This window comes from Diabrotica virgifera, chromosome 6, assembly GCF_917563875.1.
Source record: "Diabrotica virgifera virgifera chromosome 6, PGI_DIABVI_V3a".
NCBI lineage: Eukaryota > Metazoa > Arthropoda > Insecta > Coleoptera > Chrysomelidae > Diabrotica > Diabrotica virgifera.
This window is the reverse complement of record NC_065448.1, coordinates 216,934,595-216,952,960: the sequence shown is the minus strand read 5'-3', so window position 1 is coordinate 216,952,960 and position 18,366 is coordinate 216,934,595. Positions and strand designations below refer to the sequence as shown.

General features: G+C 30.4%; 2 protein-coding genes across 2 annotated transcripts in view; both read left to right on the top strand.

Moving 5' to 3' along the window:
- LOC126886298 (uncharacterized) overlaps positions 1-18,165 on the top strand; it is a 131,387-nt gene extending 113,222 nt beyond the window's left edge. Inside the window, 2 exon segments of the mRNA XM_050653170.1 lie at positions 8,773-9,326; positions 17,762-18,165. Coding sequence (XP_050509127.1) covers positions 8,773-9,326; positions 17,762-17,821 — 614 coding nt within the window. The 3' untranslated portion in view covers positions 17,822-18,165.
- The window catches only part of LOC126887239 (uncharacterized), a 36,402-nt gene continuing 18,779 nt past the window's right edge, over positions 744-18,366 (top strand). Inside the window, exon 1 of the mRNA XM_050654647.1 lies at positions 744-1,117. The gene's annotated coding sequence lies outside the window, so the exon portion shown is untranslated. The remainder of the gene's footprint in view (positions 1,118-18,366) is intronic.

Here is an 18,366-nt window from a genome sequence, read left to right as displayed (position 1 = left end):
TATTAAATTTTTTAAAATCGGTTGTCAAATGACTGAGCAAATAATTCTTAAAATGAAAGATGCAATGTGGAAATCACATAACATAATATCATTTTGCTTAGTTGTTATGTTATTTAGGTATGTGATATCCACGTTGCACCGCTCATTTTAAAAATTATTTACTCAGTGATGTGACAACCGATTTTGAAAAACTTTATATCGCTGGATAGGTGAATGACCTTTCTTTCAATTTACAAAAAATATACTGGGTGTTTCATTAAAAAAGTCAACGTTTTTTAAGAAATCCGCCATTTTTCTTTTCGTATTTGAAAGCGATATAAAAAATTCAGTCCATTCAGACAAAACTTTTACTAAAATAAAACATTTCAGCGAAAACTGCATATTTCTATCTTAAGCCGTTTAGAAGTTATAGGCAGTTAATGGGGGAAAATATAAGTGGACACCCAGTATTAAGGCTAGCTTAAGATTAAGGCCCGCCCAAAGTAAATATTTTCGTTGCACCGTATGTCAAACTCGATTTAAACCTCACTTAATTTAAGTTTTCTTAAGCCGCCGAATTTGACAGCTTAAATTAAGTACGGTTTAAATCGAGTTTGACATATGGTGCAACGAAAATATGTGCTTTAAGCGGGCCGTAATCTTAAGCTAGCCTAGTCGGTGCAAACGGCCCTAAATGAAATAGTTTGTCAAGGTCCTGCTTGGAGAATGTTTCAAGTTTTTGAGTGGAAAGTATCCCCATCTATCAGAAGCCAAATTGAAAGAATGTTGGACCAGATATTCGTAAAATGATGTTTGACTCCAACTTTGAAACCAAGATGACGTTTTTGCTTTGAAGCCAAAAAAAAATGTATTTCTACAAATTCAAATTATTATCTTTTCATGTTTAGCCAAATTCAAATGCTTTCGGGTTTTTTTAATTATAAAAAAGAAGAAGATCACAGATTTTGTGAAATATTGACATTTGACATAATTTGTTGAATGTCACATGTTGAATGTTGTTTTGTTATTTTTACCGGTGATTGGTCTTCTTGGTAATTTAGTTTGATTGAGGTTTGAGTCGAGATTAAATTGTTTACATACAAAATTAAGTTTTGTAGGAAGTGAATACCAATTTGAGGTAAGTTTTTATGTACAAATTACCTGTTTTATCTTGCCTGTTCATCTCCGTTTTTTTATGCAGTACATTAATGTCGTTAGTGCCCCATAGTTTGTTGTTTGAGGATTGTTCTGATTATTCTTGTACTTTGTTTTGTTCTCTTTCTTCTCCTTCTGCGGCACTACAGCCCCAATTGAGCCTTGGCCTCCTTTATTTTTGCCTCTACACTTTGTAGCTGCTCCTCTCCATACAGGGACTCCTCAAAGTGTTTGTGCCTGGCTGCTTAATGTATCTTCCCAGCACTTTCTTGGCTCCAACCGATCTATTTTCCTTGATTCTAGCGTTCAGTGCTCCTTTTGTTGAGTATCCTCTCCCATTCTTATCATATGTCCGACCCATTGCAATCTTTGTATTCTAATGAAGTCTGACAGGGGCGTTTCTTTATAAAGTTGATAAAGCTTGTTGTATCCAATTCTGAAGTTTTGTTCTTTTTAGTTCTACCTAAATACCCTAAATACCCCCTTTTCTTAGGGTGTCATGTATTTCTGCTGAGGCGTCCAGGTTACACCTGCCTTGTCAGGTGAGATGATAGATTGTTAGATAGTCAGGATTAAATAATTCTGGTTTTAGCAGCATTGCGAAGCATTTCATACCTGTGGATTCCTGTCCATTGGCGAATATTATGCAGCCATGACATCTTTTTACATTCTAAACCTCTTTTACCCTCTATCTTTCCTTGTAGTACTAGTTACTGAACAGTGTATTGTTCTCCTTGTAATATGTGCCCCAAATTTGCAGTCTTCTTACTTTTTACATAATCAAAAAGTTCATTATCTTGGATGCACACTCTTCTTAACGTTCATCAGACTGGCCAGGGTCTTTTTGACCCGAAATCACAATTTTTGGCTGTTATTTTATAGATCTTAATATTTTAAATCAGCATTTTTAACTTCAAATTTAATCTGCATTCTTCCATCTATCTGTAGTTTATATTATATTTATTGATAAAAAAATAATTATGCATACAAGAACATTTAATTTAACATATTAAGTTCAAGGTTAGATTAAATTTATACTTCAGTTTTGTAACCTGGGGTCTCCTAATACCAGGCCAGCGTTTTATGCCATATAAAATGCTTTCTAATAAAGTTGTAAAAATGCAGGAATCCCAAAGATTTTATAGATTAGTACTGACTGTGAATGTACTATAGGGCTGGCAATAAATAAAAAATCAAAGAGATCTACTCATACAAACCAGATCAAATATACTGGCGCAACAATACTTTATAGACGATATAGAATACATAAATAGATTCATATACAGTGGAACCTCAATAAGTCAGATTAATTGGGACCGAGGCCGATCCGGGTTATCGAAAATCCGGGTTAGCCGGAGAATATGGTAAAAATTAATAAAACACAGTACACTTACAGATAAACTCCATTATAATTGCAAAAACATGAAATACATATGCACAGTACATCTAAATTACATACAGTTGTATATAGGGTGAGGCAGATAACTGGCCTATTAGAAATATATTGAGAACTAAAGGCAACAGAATCATGAAAATTGGAATAAAGGGGTTTTGAGGGATGATCTATTAAATGAAAATATTTTCATCTCTTTGCAACTTCCGGTTATACCGGAAGTTGCTTATAACTTGTTTTTTTTTAAATGGGACACCCTGTATATTTTTACATTTTTGGATTCTCCTCAATATCTTCTTTCTTAAAATATGAAATTTTGTTATATTGTACAAGGTATTTTAAAAGATATTTACGTTTTTTTATTAATTTCGTAGCAACATTCATACCCTGTAGAATTGTAATAGTTTGACATTAAAAACTCTGCTTACGTTCAAGTGATTTTTAATATAGTCTATTATTGTTAAGAATCATTAGTATAGCTAATTTTGAAATTTTAGTATACAGGGTTGGTCGAAACTCGGAATGAATATTTTCTGAGTTTTCTTAAATAGAACACCCTGTATTTTAGTATTGTAATGAAATGATATTTCATAGTACTTTTTTATTTTATGAGTATTCCCTATACCTAACTTCTTTAAATTGTGAGTTATTGGTGATTCAAGCTGAACATTAATTGCAACAAAAAAATACGTAAAATTTTATTAGCTTGGCTGTGAAAATATTCAATCACAAATAATTTTTCAGAAATAAATACATATTAATCCAGACTGATCCTTAAAATTACCAATAATGGTTTAGCTATCAAAATACCTACGTAGTTAAAATTGTTGGTGCGACTAACAATTAAGCAAAAATTAAAGCAGTTAGGTATAGGGAATGGTTAAGAAAAAAAAGTACCATAAAATATCATTTCATTACAATACTAAAATACAGGGTGTTCCATTTAAGATAACTCAGAACATACTCATTCCGAGTTTCGACCAACCCTGTATACTAAAATTAAAAATGTAGCTATACTAATGATTCTTAACAATAGTAGACTATATTAAAAATCATTTGAACGTAAGTAGAGTTTTAGTTGTCAAACTACTACAATTCTACAGGGTGTGAATATTGCTACGAAATTAATAAAAAACGTATTTATCTTTTAAAGTACCCTGTATAACATTACAAATCTTCATATTTTAAGAAAGAAGACATCGAAGAGAATCCAAAAATGTAAAAATATACAGGGTGTCCCATTTAAAAAACCGAAGTTATAAGCAACTTCCGGTATAACCGGAAGTTGTAAACAGATGAAAATATTTTCATTTAATAGACCATCCTTCAAAACCCCTGTATTCCAATTTTCATGATTCTGTGGCCTTTAGTTCTCGAGATATTTCTAATAGGCCAGTTATCTGCCTCACCCTGTATTGTATTGTTTATTTCTTGGTAAAAACTTGGTCAAAGTGAAAAAATGTTTGTTTTGTCTGATGAAAATCGGTCCGGGTTAGGCGGACTTCCGGGTTATTGGAGGCCGACTTATCGGGGTTCCACTGTACTTAAGAATGGACCTGGTCGCAAACAATGAAGCAGAACCGGAAATAAAAAGAAAAGGCCAAATAAAGCCTATTTCGCGATGGGCCACATATTCAAATCGCGAGACACACTGAAAAACAAAACTCTAGGTCTATAAGACAATAATCAGGCCCTAGTAAGTTATGGGTGTGAATGGGCTACCACACAGAAATCTGCCAATGCATTAGACATGTCTGAAAGAAAAATATTCTGTAGGATACTGGGCCCAATAAGTGAAAATAACAACTGGCAAATTAGGTATAATAAAGAAATATACGAACAATGTAGTGAACCAACTCTAGCACAATACACTAAACTGCAGAGATTTTGGTCGGCAGGGCACGTGGTCCGTATGTATGAGAATAGAATCACTGGAAAATTGCTAAATACAAGAATGCAAGGAAAAAGACTTGTTGGAAGATCAAAAAAGAGATGGGAAGATGAAGTAGATGAGGATGCTAATAACCTCTTAAAACACGTTAATGGAAATGAGCAACAGTAAATCGAAATGATTGGAGAAGTTTACGGAAGGAGGCAAATGTTGGTTTAGGTTGTAGTGCCATTGGATGTGGATGGTGAGTGTACTATCCTTTTAGGTAAGGGTTTTAAATGGCTCTGTTCACCTTGTCAGCGCTTGCAAGCAGCTTACGATTATTTTATGACATATGTTCAAAAACTGTCAGCAGCAGATTAAGTGGTCGCCATATTATTAATCGTAGATTTTGTTAGGCTGAATCTCTTGGTCTCCGCTGGAAATGGTTATTTTTTGAATTTTATAATGGAGGCATATATTACAATGACATATGAAGACAAAACTTTACTGTATAAGATAATAGAACATGAATAAATTCACAATTTATTAGGTGGGTAAAGTATATAAATACAGGGACAAATGAAAGAATACCCATGCGTCATCGATGATATGCATACGAATCAAATCAAAAATTTCTAGTCAAAACAACGTCTAAACTAAGTTATATATATAATCAGTACCCTTATACTGTACAGTGTCGGGTTCTAAACTAAGTTAATACTATAAAAAAAAACGGATGTGACTACTACCCCACCGTACGATTTTTCGCTACGTAAATGTGTCAAAAATTTTTTGTGATGTTATTCTTTTTCTGATAATACCTATATATTTATTGGTAATAAATGGTACTTTTACTACCGTAATTAATTATTTGATATAGATTAATAATAAAATCATGAGTAAGCAAATATAGTATTATGAATTTCTCCATGTTAAAGTTGCTGGACGTAAATAGTAACAGGAATTTAAAAGTTGTCGTTTATGTCAGCTGCATTAAGTGACTTAAATGAAAGTAAACTTAATTAATTCAGATCATTTTGGTATCCAGATCATTTTCCAGACATTATCTGCAAATAAATGTACATTCGTAAAAATATACTAATCCGTAATTTTATACACTATCATTGAAAAGTCAGAGTAATATGTACAGGTTTTAGTCTGGGCTGATTATCAGAGAATAGGCCATTTTTGGGAAAAGTTATTTACCAGCAATTTTATTGCTGGAATCGAATTATAAGATCCTATATATTAATAATATAGGTATGCAAAGTCCTCAGATAGTGTGCTACTTTTTTTATAAACAAAATGGCGCCCGAAAATCGTGTTTTTTTCAATTATTGCTCTCTATAACTCCGAAGATTTTAACTTTACAACAAAAACACCCAAATAAAAATTCACCGTGATTAAATTCTGCATAGAGACGTGTTTTTCCCGATCTGCTCCGACGAAAATTTTCCTCGGAAAATGCGGGTTTTCCTAACAAAATCTTTAATTTTCAAATAAAGTTTTAGATAAGTAATTATCTACCAATAATTAAATAATTTGGTGACTTAAAACCCTTCTTGGTTCAGATTATAGTTCCAGAAGCTGGTGAAAATTAAACGAATATTTTAGCAACAATTCAATTGTTAATTAATAATTTACGGTCGCAATAATAACCAAAATAATTATGATACACTGATCAAACTTTGAAATCTTATAAAGACGAGATGCCTATTTAACATTTTGTCGACAAAATATAAATTTTTTATTTTTTGGCATAATCTTTAAATGTTAAAAAAAAATAGTTATAAACAAATGAACGTTTCTCAGAAAGTTTTTATTATATTATAATTTTAAAAAATAGCTAAAATGCGCATTTTAAATATCTTGAAAATGAATGCTTTAATACTTTTTTGCAACCATTTGCAAAAAAGTTATGAAACAGCAAAGTAAACATACGATTACTACGGTGTTTATAATTTTTTTTAATTATTTAAAAGCGTAGAAGTGAGTTTAAAGTACAAGCTAATTATTTACAAAAAAATATCGATTATCAGTTTAATGGTTATATTTTAATTAAAGATTATAAATATATTTTTTTGTAATTTACACGCGCGAAAGTCGACTAATACAGTACTGTAGCTAAAATTTTTACTCGGAGCGACGATCGGCCGCGCGACGTACACTTTTAATAAATAATGTATGCTGCGTGTCAGTCGCTTCGAGTGAACATTTTAGCTCCGACTCTGTATCAGGCCTACTTTTGCGCTAAAAATTACAAAAAAAGTATTTTTAATCTTTGATTAAAATATAATCATTGCACTAATTTTTGACATTCTTTGTGAGTAATTAGATTGTACCATAGACTCACTTTTAAGCTTTGAAACAATTAAAACAAATTATAAACAACGGAGAAATCGTATATTTACTTTGCTGTTTCATAACTTTTTTGCAAATGGTTGGAAAATTTTTTTAAAGCATTCATTTTCAAGACCTATGAAATACGCATTTTAAGTATTTTTTTAAAATTAGAATATAGTAAACAATTTCTGAGAAATTTAATTTGTTTATAACAATTTTTTTTAAACATTTAAAGATTATGCAAAAATATGAAAAAATTATATTTTGTCAACAAAATATTAAATAGGCATCACACCTTTATAATCTTTCTACGTTTGATCAATGTCGCATGATTATTTTGGTTGTTATTGCGACTGTAAATTGTTAATTAACAATTGAATTGTTGCTAAAATATTCGTTTCATTTTCACCGGCTTCTGAACTTATAATCTATACCAAGAAAGCTTTTATTTCACCAAGCTATATAATTATTGATAAATAATTACTGGCCCAGAAAATTTATTTGAAAATTCGAGATTTTGTTGGGAAAACCCACATTTTCCGAGGAAAATTTTCGTCGGAGCAAATCGGGAAAAACATGCATCTATGTAGAATTAAATTGGGGTGAATTTTTCTTTGAGTGTTTTTGGTGTAAAGTTAAAATCTTCGTAGTTATAGAGCAATAATTGAAAAAAATACGATTTGTCGGCGCCATTTTGTTTATAAAAAAAGTAGCACACTATCTGCGGACTTTGCATACCTATATTAATAATATATAGGGTCTTATAATTCGATTCCAGTAATAAAATTGCTGGTAAATAACCTTTCTTTGTACTTTACTAATTAGACCAGAGTATTATAACTATTTTTTGTTTAAAATTTAAAGATTATGCAAAAAAAGAAAAATTTATATTTTGTCGATAAAATATTAAATAAGCATCTCATCTTTATAATCTTTATAAGTTTGATCAATGTATCATGATTATTTTGGTTATTATTGCGATCGTAAATTGTTAATTAACAATTGAATTGTTGCTAAAATATTCGTTTAATTTTCACCGGCTTCTGGAATTACAATCTATACCAAGAAAGCTTTGATGTCACTAAGTTATTTAATTATTGATTAATAATTACTTACCTAAAACTTTATTTGAAAATTAGAGTTTTTGTTAGGAAAACCCGCATTTTCCGAGGAAAATTTTCGTCGGAGCAAATCGTGAATAACATATCTCTATGCAGAATTTAATTGCGGTGAATTTTTATTTGGGTGTTTTTGTTGTAAAGTTAAAATCTTCGGAGTTATAGAGCAATAATTGAAAAAAATACGATTTGTCGGCGCCATTTTGTTTATAAAAAAAGTAGCACATTATCTGCGGACTTTGCATACCTATATTATTAATATATGGGATCTTATAATTCGATTCCAGCAATAAAATTGCTGGTAAATAACTTTTCCATGAATTTTGCTAATTAGCCCAGAGTATTTGGCAAACTCATAGACAGAAGTTAACCATATTGACAGATGATTACTTACAAATTTTATTGACTTATTTTAATTAAATAAATGCTTACCAAACCAAAAATACAATATACAGTTTCACTGTCAAAGTGACAGAAATTGAATCTCTCAGATTATAGTTGACCAGCACGATTACTCAAATAGTAGTTTATACAATCATTATCTCTACTGATGTTGAATGTTTTTCTAAGAATGACGTACAGAAATAGCCAAGTGATGAAGTACAGAAATAGCCAAGTGTGAGTTTAAATTTTCTACTAAATTAATATAACTACATTGAACAATTGTATCGCTGTCTCACTCTGTCAATTATAGATATGTAACTGCGTATGTCTTGGATAACGTTTTTGCTTACTAGACAACACTTAATAATCTATCTCTCTCGTTTGTTATTTATAGAAAAAGGCAGCAAATCCAAAATATGTGCTTGATATGATCGTTCATGGGTATTCTTTCATTTTTCCGACTGTATATATTGTTGAAACAGTGAAGTATAACTTAAAATAGTGAATTAATTTGTACTTTCTTTTAGATCAAGAATATTTTGAAACATATATAATGGCAAATGGCAATTCAATAGAGGTTGTAATATTAAAAGAAGAGCTGGAGGAAGAAAATGATCAATTTTCCTGGAATTCGCGGACAACCAATTTATTGCTGGCTGCCTACAAAGAAAGAAAGGCTCTATTTAGAGATCCCAAGGTAAAAAAGAAAAGTTTGTGGGCAGACATAAAAAATGTTTTTTTAAATCATGGCTACTTTGTCTCAGTAGATATTCTTGATAGAAAATTCAGGAACTTGAAATGCCACTTTAAAAATATTAAGGATAAAGCCAAGAAAACCAGATCAGGAAAAGCTAAAGTTTCTTGGGAGTATTTTGACACTATGAGCGCCATATTCGACGAGGATAAAACTATGAATCCTGATGAGGTTATATCCTCGATGAATATGGCGTTAAAAAGAGATGTGTGTGATGACGAGGAAAGTATACTACCAACGATCCCTATATATGCAGACGACTCACAACCCAGTACAGGCAGTTCAGAAGCAGAAGATGAAACTGAAGACTTATACAAATATAGGAGCGTAATGCTAGACTTGGAAACCAGAAAAGTGGTTGCATTAGAAAAGATAGCAAAAGCATTAGAGGATATGACGGACATTCAAAAGGAACGAAATGATTTAATACAATCATATTTCGAATCAAAGATAGATAAAAATTAATATGTACATACATAGTTTAGATTTTAGATTAGATTTCATTTTTGTATATAGTTCAGATTAGTTATACAGTGAGCATGTAAAGGTTGGAATAAATTCATTTTCTCGAGAATGGACGATTTTGGAAAAAATCCCAAAACAGGTCAATTTTTATTTTTAAATTGCGACTTTTTGGCATATGTATCATACTAGTGACGTCACCCATCTGGGAGTGATGACGTCATCTTAAAAAATTTTAAATGAGAATAGGGGTCGTCTGATAGCTCATTTGAAAGGTAATTTAATTCTCTATTCAGTAATATAAACATTAACACATTTATTTATACAGAGGGTCCAAAAAAAATTTTTTGAATTAAATTTATTGACATAAAAAGAAGAATGCGTGTAATTTATTTAACTCACAATACATTTTACTGCAATCAGAAAATAGGAAATAATGTTTATTTGGCAAATAAATATTGTTTTTTTTGCTTAAATTCAATATCAAAGCCGCCACCCACCTTCCTCTGGACAGTTTGTACATTTAGTTTAAGCGAAAAGCAATGAATATTTTTCAAATCAACATTTTTTCTGTTTTCTGAGAGCAGTAAAATGTATTTTGTATTAAATAAATTACATGTATTCTTCTTTTTATGTCAAGAAATTAAATTAAAAAAATGTTTTCTTGGACACCCTGTATAAATAATTATGTAAATGTTTATATTACTGAATAGAGAATTAAATTGCCTTTCAAATGAGCTATCACACGACCCCTATTCACATTTAAAAAAATCATCGATGTCGTCATCACGCCCAGATGGATGACGTCACTAGTGTGACATGTATGCCAAAAAGTCGTAATTAAAAAATAAAAATTGACCTGTTTCGGGATTTTTTTTCAAATTTGTCCATTCTCGAGAAAATGAGTTTATTCCAACCTTTACGTGCTCACTTTATAATTTTTAGATATATAGGGTGAGGCAGATAACTGGCCTATTAGAAATATCTCGAGAACTAAAGGCAACAGAATCATGAAAATTGGAATAAAGGGGTTTTGAAGGATGATCTATTAAATGAAAATATTTTCATCTCTTTGCAACGCTTATAACTTCGTTTTTTTTTAATGGGACACCCTGTATATTTTTACATTTTTGGATTCTCTTCGATGTCTTCTTTCTTAAAATATGAGGTTTTGTAATATTATACAGGGTATTTTAAAAGATAATTACGTTTTTTTTATTAATTTCGTAGCAAAATTAACACCCTGTAGAATTGTAGTAGTTTGACAACTAAAACTCTACTTACGTTCAAATGATTTTTAATATACTCTACTATTGTCAAGAATCATTAGTATAGCTAAATTTTTAATTTTAGTATACAGGGTTGGTCGAAACTCAGAATGAGTATTTTTTGAGTTTTCTTAAATGGAACACCCTGTATTTTAGTATTGTAATGAAATGATATTTTATGGTACTTTTTTATTTCTTAAGCATTCCCTATACCTAACTGCTTTAATTTGTGAGTTATTGGTGATTCAAGCTAAACATTAATTGCACCAAAAAATACGTAAAATTTTATTAGGTTGGCCGTGAAAATACTCAATCCCAAATAGTTGTTCAGAAATATATACATACTAATCCAGACTGGTCCTTAAAATTACCAATAATGGTTTATCTATCAAAATACCTACGTAGTTAAGATTGTTGGTGCGATTAACAATTAAGCACAAATTAAAGCAGTTAGATATAGGGAATGCTTAAGAAATAAAAAAGTACCATAAAATATCATTTCATTACAATACTAAAATACAGGGTGTTCCATTTAAGAAAACTCAGAAAATACTCATTCCGAGTTTCGACCAACCCTGTATACTAAAATTAAAAATTTAGCTATACTAATGATTCTTAACAATAGTAGAGAATATCATCAGATAGAGTCATCATTTGAATGTAAGTAGAGTTTTAGATGTCAAACTACTACAATTCTACAGGGTGTTAATTTTGCTACGAAATTAATAAAAAAACGTAATTATCTTTTAAAATACCCTGTATAATATTACAAAACCTCATACTTTAAGAAAGAAGACAGAATAGAATCCAAAAATGTAAAAATATACAGGGTGTCCCATTTAAATAAACGAAGTTATAGGAAATATTTTCATTTAATAGATTATCCTTCAAAACCCCTTTATTCCAATTTTCATGATTCTGTTGCCATTAGTTCTCGAGATATTTCTAATAGGCCCTTTATTTTCCTCACCCTGTATACAGGGTGTCCAGAAACTCTACCGACAAACGAAGACAGGAGATTCTTCAGATAATTTTAAGATAATTTAACCCAATTCACTTAGTCCGAAAATGCTTCCTAAGGGAGCTAGAGCTCTTTGAAGATGGCGTCTTGTAATTAGTTTTTCTTAAATACCTCCAGAACGCTTCTATTTAGAAAAACAAAAATTGGTACGCGTATTTATCTTCAAGATATAAATCTAATCCATCCATTGCAAATTTCTAGTACCGATCATAGGCGTCCGTTTTGGGTAGGGCAGCGGTTATTTTATCGCATAACTTTTTTATCTTTAACTTTTATGCATTTCTGATACTGGATTATTAAATTGGGAAGTATTTTAGTACTAAAAGGTACTCTTGTTTTAAATCGATAGGACACACCGTTTTCTAGAAAAATCGATTTGAAAACATTTCGCTTTTTGAATTAAAAAAAATTAAAAAAAAACTGTTTAGAAAGACGAAAACTGGTACATTTATTTATATTTCAGAGATAAATCGATTTCATTAATTGCGAATTTCTAGTACTGGTCATAGGCGTCCCTTTTGGGTAGGTCAACAGTTATTTTATAGCATAACTTTTTTGTCTTGAATTTTTGAGCATTTTTGACACTAGATTATTAAATTATTCGAGGTATTCGAGTACTAAAAGTTACTCTTACTTTATGTTGGTAAAATACTTCGTTTTTTGTTGAAAAGTTGTTTCAATTTTTTTTCAAATTCCAAAAACGAAAACCTTTCAAATCGATTTTTCTAGAAAACGGTGTGCCCTACCGACTTAAATCAAGAGTACCTTTTAGTAATAGAATATCTCACAATTTAATAATCCGGTGTCAAAAATGCATAAAAGTTAAGGACAATGGAAGCGTTCTGGAGGTATTTAAGAAAAACTAATTTCATGACGCCATCTTCAAAGAGCTCTAGCTCCCTTAAGAAGCATTTTCGGACTAGGTGGGTTAAATTGTCTTAAAATTATCTGAGGAATCTCCTATCTTCGTTTGTCGGTAGAGTTTCTGGACACCCTGTATAGTACGGGATCCGAATAGGAGGTCGAAATGTACCCATCTGCTTGCCGGATGAAACATGTTTTTTATTAAATTTCATACATAGACAATCACGACCAGCATGGGTTGCCTATCAAAATCGTGTCATAGCTATCCTTAAGGGGGGGGCCGTAGGGGTTGAAATCAACATTTTATGGACATTTTTGTGATTTTTTTTTTGAAAGTATGAGAGAATAATTTTATTTTTAAATTAATAAGCAAATTAAGTAGGTATAATTATTCAAAGAATATTCAAAAAAAAATTCAAGAAAAAATATTAAAAAATAAGCAAACAGTGGCAAATTTTTAAAGACACCTCAAAAAAACAATGAATTTTGCAGTGGACATCAGAATTTATCATTGGATCATGGTAGACAAAAAATTCAAAATGATTTTATTAGCTTATGAGTTTATCGAGGTAACGCTGTCAAGTTTCTTTTAGTTTTAATGATCTTTGACTTTTTAGTATCACTCAGAAGTCGAAACAACGAAATTTTTACAGAGAAAAGGGTGAAAATCAACATATTTATTATTGTTAAACTAAATATAAGCATAAAACTAAAAATATATCGACAGTGTTACCTTAAGGAACGTCTAAAGAAAATATGTACAAAATTCCAGGTGAGTTGGTCAAGTAGTTTTTGAGTTACAATGTCTACAGGCTTTGAAAAAAGCAGTTTTGAGAAAAACGCTTTTAAAGTATTGTCAACTTTTATTTTCAATTTTTTTTACTGTCAAATCGTAAAGTGATGCACACCGGAATATGTTTTTGAATCGTGGAGTAATTTACAAAAGAAAATAAGAACAGCTGTTGACTGTTTCTCACTACGCTCAAGCGCGCTGGCGCGAAGATGCTGCAAAGCGAGTCAAAGGTAGGGAGAGAGTGTTGAATATTCCTATCTTCGACTCGCTTTGCAGCAGGTTCGCGTCAGCACGCTTGAACGTAATGAACAACGGTCAACAGCTGTTCTCATTTTCTTTTGTAAATTACTCCGCGATTCAAAAAGATATTCCGGTGTGCATCATTTTACGATTTGACAGACGAAAAAGAAATTGAAAATAAAAGTTGACAATACTTTAAACGCTTTTTCCTCAAAACTGCTTTTTTCAATGGCTGTAGACGTTGTAACTCAAAAGCTACTTGACCGACCCACCTGGAATTCTGTATATATTTTCTTTAGACATTCCTTGAGAACGCTGTCGATATATTTTTTGTTTTATGCCTATTTTTTATTTAACAATAATAAATATGTTGATTTTCGCCCATTTTTGTGCAAAAAAATTCGTTGTTTTGATTTCTGAGTGATACCAAAAAGTCAAAAATCGTTATAACTAAAGAAACTCGACAGAGTTATCTTGATAAACATATATGCTAATAAAATCTTTTTAAATTTTTTTGTTTACCATGATCCAATGATAAGTTCGGATGTCCACCGCAAAATCCTTTTTTTTTTCGAGGTGTCTTTAAAGTTGGCTTATTTTTCAATATTTTTCCTTGAATTTTTTTGTGAGTATTCTTTGAATTATACTGAATACGCTTATTTAATTTAACAATAAAATAATTTTATCATACTTTCAAAAAAAATTCACAAAAATGTGCTTGAAATGTTGATTTCAACCCCTACGCCCCCCCTTATGAATAGCTATGACAATATTTTGATAGGCAACCCATGCTGGTCGTGTTTGTTTATTTATGAACTTTAATAAAAACAAATGTTTCATCCGGCAATCAGATGGGTACATTTCGACCTCTTATTCGGATCTTAGACTAATATGGGTTGGTTCCATGACATCCAGTAACGCGACATTTCGTAACCTGACAAATGATAAGGAAAATTCGTAACAGCGACAGTTTATAACTATACAAATTCATAACGGTACAATTCGCAACATCAACGTTTAATTATTTTATTAGCAAATTTAGTATTACTGAATTTAATAAAAAATGTATTTTGCACACATTCCCATACTAAAAGGAATGGTACTTTTTTTAAGACCACTCCTTTTTAGATATATTTCACACATTTTTTTGCAAATATTCTTGTTAATATGACAACTAAAGAATTTAAAAAAAAAAGTATCTTGAATTATTTCTTCAAAGTTATAAAACTAGTTAGTGTGAAAAATAATGAAACAAAGTAGAAACTGTTTAATACAATTTACATTACTAGATAATATTTATTTTAAGACAATTTTAAAAATGTATTTCTCCACTAAATATGAAATGTGTTGAAAATGGTTATCCTGATGCTCATTTGTTTAATTGAGAAAAGTAATTTCAATTGTAACTGGAATAAAAATTAGTTTCCACGTTAACAAAAATAAACAGAATACAGAATAATTCAATTTTGGTGTTACGAATATGTAGCGTTACGGACTGTCGCTGTTATAGTCCAGGTTAATAAGGATTTTTCCATGACACTTCAACAGCCAGGGTACTGAAGCGTTTTTTCGACAAGTAATACCTGTAAGAACAAATTGTAACTTTTTACTGCTTAGGATCTGGCGGCCATTTTTATTTATAAACTATTTAGTGTCAAAAAACGGTCTTTTTTCTTTTTTTTTTGCAAATTAATGGAAAACAGTAAGATTTATGGTTTTCTTAGTACAAACATCTTCGAGAGAATGGAAAAAGCTTTAAAATGGCGTATTACAAAGTTTAATACACTCATTTATTGTTAATATAATTGCGAAAAAAGGTCGAAATTTCAAAAAAATAATTTCGCAATAACTATTGTAAAAATAAGTATAGAGCTTTGAAATTTTTGTCAAATGAGGGTTCTTTGGTGCTTAATATGTGACAAAAATTTCAAAGCGATTCATTGAATTGTTTAAATTTTATTCAAATTGTTTATCTCAGAGAGCTTTTTTTTGCAATAACATAAGTCAGAAAAAAATAATGTTAGAACCATTCTAAAGGTGTCAAATGAAAGAGCGTGAGCCAAACTTTCAAATTGGTTTAAACGAAGTTAATAAAAAAGCATTTATTAGTAATAAATAATTATGCAAAAGTATGCTCAATTTTTCCTTATAAACTTTTTATTTTTTTATATAATAAATTATATATTTATTTATTACAATTTTTCATCAATTATTTATCATATAAATATCATTACTTGGTAGTTATGTACCTAAAAAACGGTAAAAAGTAAGATTTTTTTTGAAAAAAAGTTATTCAAAAAGTTTAAAGGATTCAGAAAAAGAAAAATTGACGATACTTTTGCGTAATTATTTATTACTAATAAATGCATTTTTATTCACTTTTTTTAAACTAATTTGAAAGTCTAGTTCATGCTCTTTCATTTGACACCTGTAGAATGGTTCTAACATTGTTTTTCTGGCTTATGTTATTGCAAAAAAAGCTCTCTGGGATAAACAATTTGAATAAAATTTAAACAATGAATGGATCGCATTGAAATTTTTGTCACATATTAAGCACCAAAGAACCCTCATTTGTCAAAAATTTCAAAGCTCTATACTTATTTTTACAATAGTTATTGCGAAATTAATTTTTTTGAAATTTTGACCTTTCTTCGCAATTGTATTAACAATAAATGAGTGTATTAAACTTTGTAATACGCCATTTTAAAGCTTTTTCCATTTCTCGAAGATGTTTGCACTAAGAAAACCATAATTCTTACTGTTTTCCATTAATGTGAAAAAAAAAAACGGAAAAAAGCCGTTTTTTGATACTAATTTGTTTTAAATAAAAATGGTCGCCAGATCCTACGCAGGAAATAGTTACAATTTGTTCTTATAAGTATTACCTTTCGAAAAAAACGCTTCAGTACCCTGGCTGTTGAAGTGTCACGAACAGGGTATATTTTTGTCTTATTACCCTGGCCTATTATGAACAGTTGCTGTTTCCATTTGTGTCACGAACAGGGTATATTTTTGTCTTATTACCCTGGCCTATTATGAACAGTTGCTGTTTTCATTTGTGTGGTTATGAACTGTAGCGTTACGAAATGTCTGGTCACGATATAGATTATATGGGCCATTCCACGAACATACGCCTGTTTTGGATTACTTCGACAACGAATATTTTACTGTGCAAAATAAGAAGAACGAAAGTAAATTACAAATTACATTGTTGTTTATTGGAATAATTATTAGCGCCATTTACTTTCGTACTTCTTATGTTGCACAGTAAAATATTCGTTGTCGAAATAATCCAAAACAGGCGTATGTTTGTGAAATGGCCCATAGATATAATATACAGTCCGTACAATATGAATACCTTTGCACGTCATCCGCATCATAGCACGTGCTGTCACATGATACCAACACGAAATATTTAAGTCGTAGACTCGTAGATGTGTTCCTTTTTAGAATTGTTTAGATGAGTACACTGGAATTACAGCCACTAGACATATTTTATTATATACGCGTAGAAATAATATTGGAAGATTTCTATTGATGTAAATTTAAAGAAACATACCCTAACTTGTTTCATTCAATTTGTATAAGTGGAATATAAAGCGTTTTTATAAAGCACACTTGTTCGGATTACACTCTAACTGCGATGGACCAAAGGTGACATTTTGGCATAAATTGGTAACATTTATTTGACAGTTGCGGTATTGACACTTCAGATTTGTTTTTATTTTTTACTATAAGGATTTATTTTATTATATTTGTTTTTATTATTTACTTTAACGTAAGATTATAACTTAATTCTTGTTTTTTATTTCTTATGTTTTTCTTTATTTACATTGAATATTAATTTGTTTTGTTGTATAATCTACTTCGCAATAATTATGCGAATTATTTGATTTAAAATGAACTTTTTGAATTGGCAACAATGTCAACTTAGATCTCTGACGTAGATAATGACATGCAACGGTATCTATATTGCACAGATTGTAGGTTAGGTATACAGTAACCGCCACCCTACTAGATACATAGGAACATTGAGCCATTGCAGTCCTGGACCCTTCACTTGTTGCAATGCTTATTTTTACGTCCAGTGACGTTTAGAACGTCAGAAAATGTATAGAAACTGAATATTAACATACAAAGTTGACAAATAATAGATAAGCTGTATTTGAGGTAAAGTTGTCATTTTATTAAAGTTGTAAAAGTTTTAAAGTAATATTCTTGGCGTTTGAATAAATTATTTTAAAGCATAGTAACAATACTATTAATTAATGTATTTTTTGTATGGAAAAACAATCATTTTGAATAGTTTCTTGATAGTAACATGACAGGGATCAAAGTCACATCTGAAAACGGACCGGATTAGTCCATAAGTATAGCAATTAGGTACCTACCCATGTATCTAGTAGCGTAACGCTTACTGTATATTTAGATGTATAGATTAGGTATATATTTTGTATATAGATTATGTTCAACTTTTGTCGATATATTTTTAGATTTAAAATAAATATTAAAATTGAACATTTTTGTTTTATTTTTTTTGTCAAGTGTTAATTGTTGCATCACTGAAACATGTCTCTTCTTATATGTGCTAGTTAATTTTGAGAACCATTAAAACTTATTCTAGATTCGCAAAAATAAATTATAATGACAAGTATTTTCTATTCGTAATTCTTTGTAAAGTTATTATATTGTGTTCAGAGGAAGATGCCGTTGGACAAA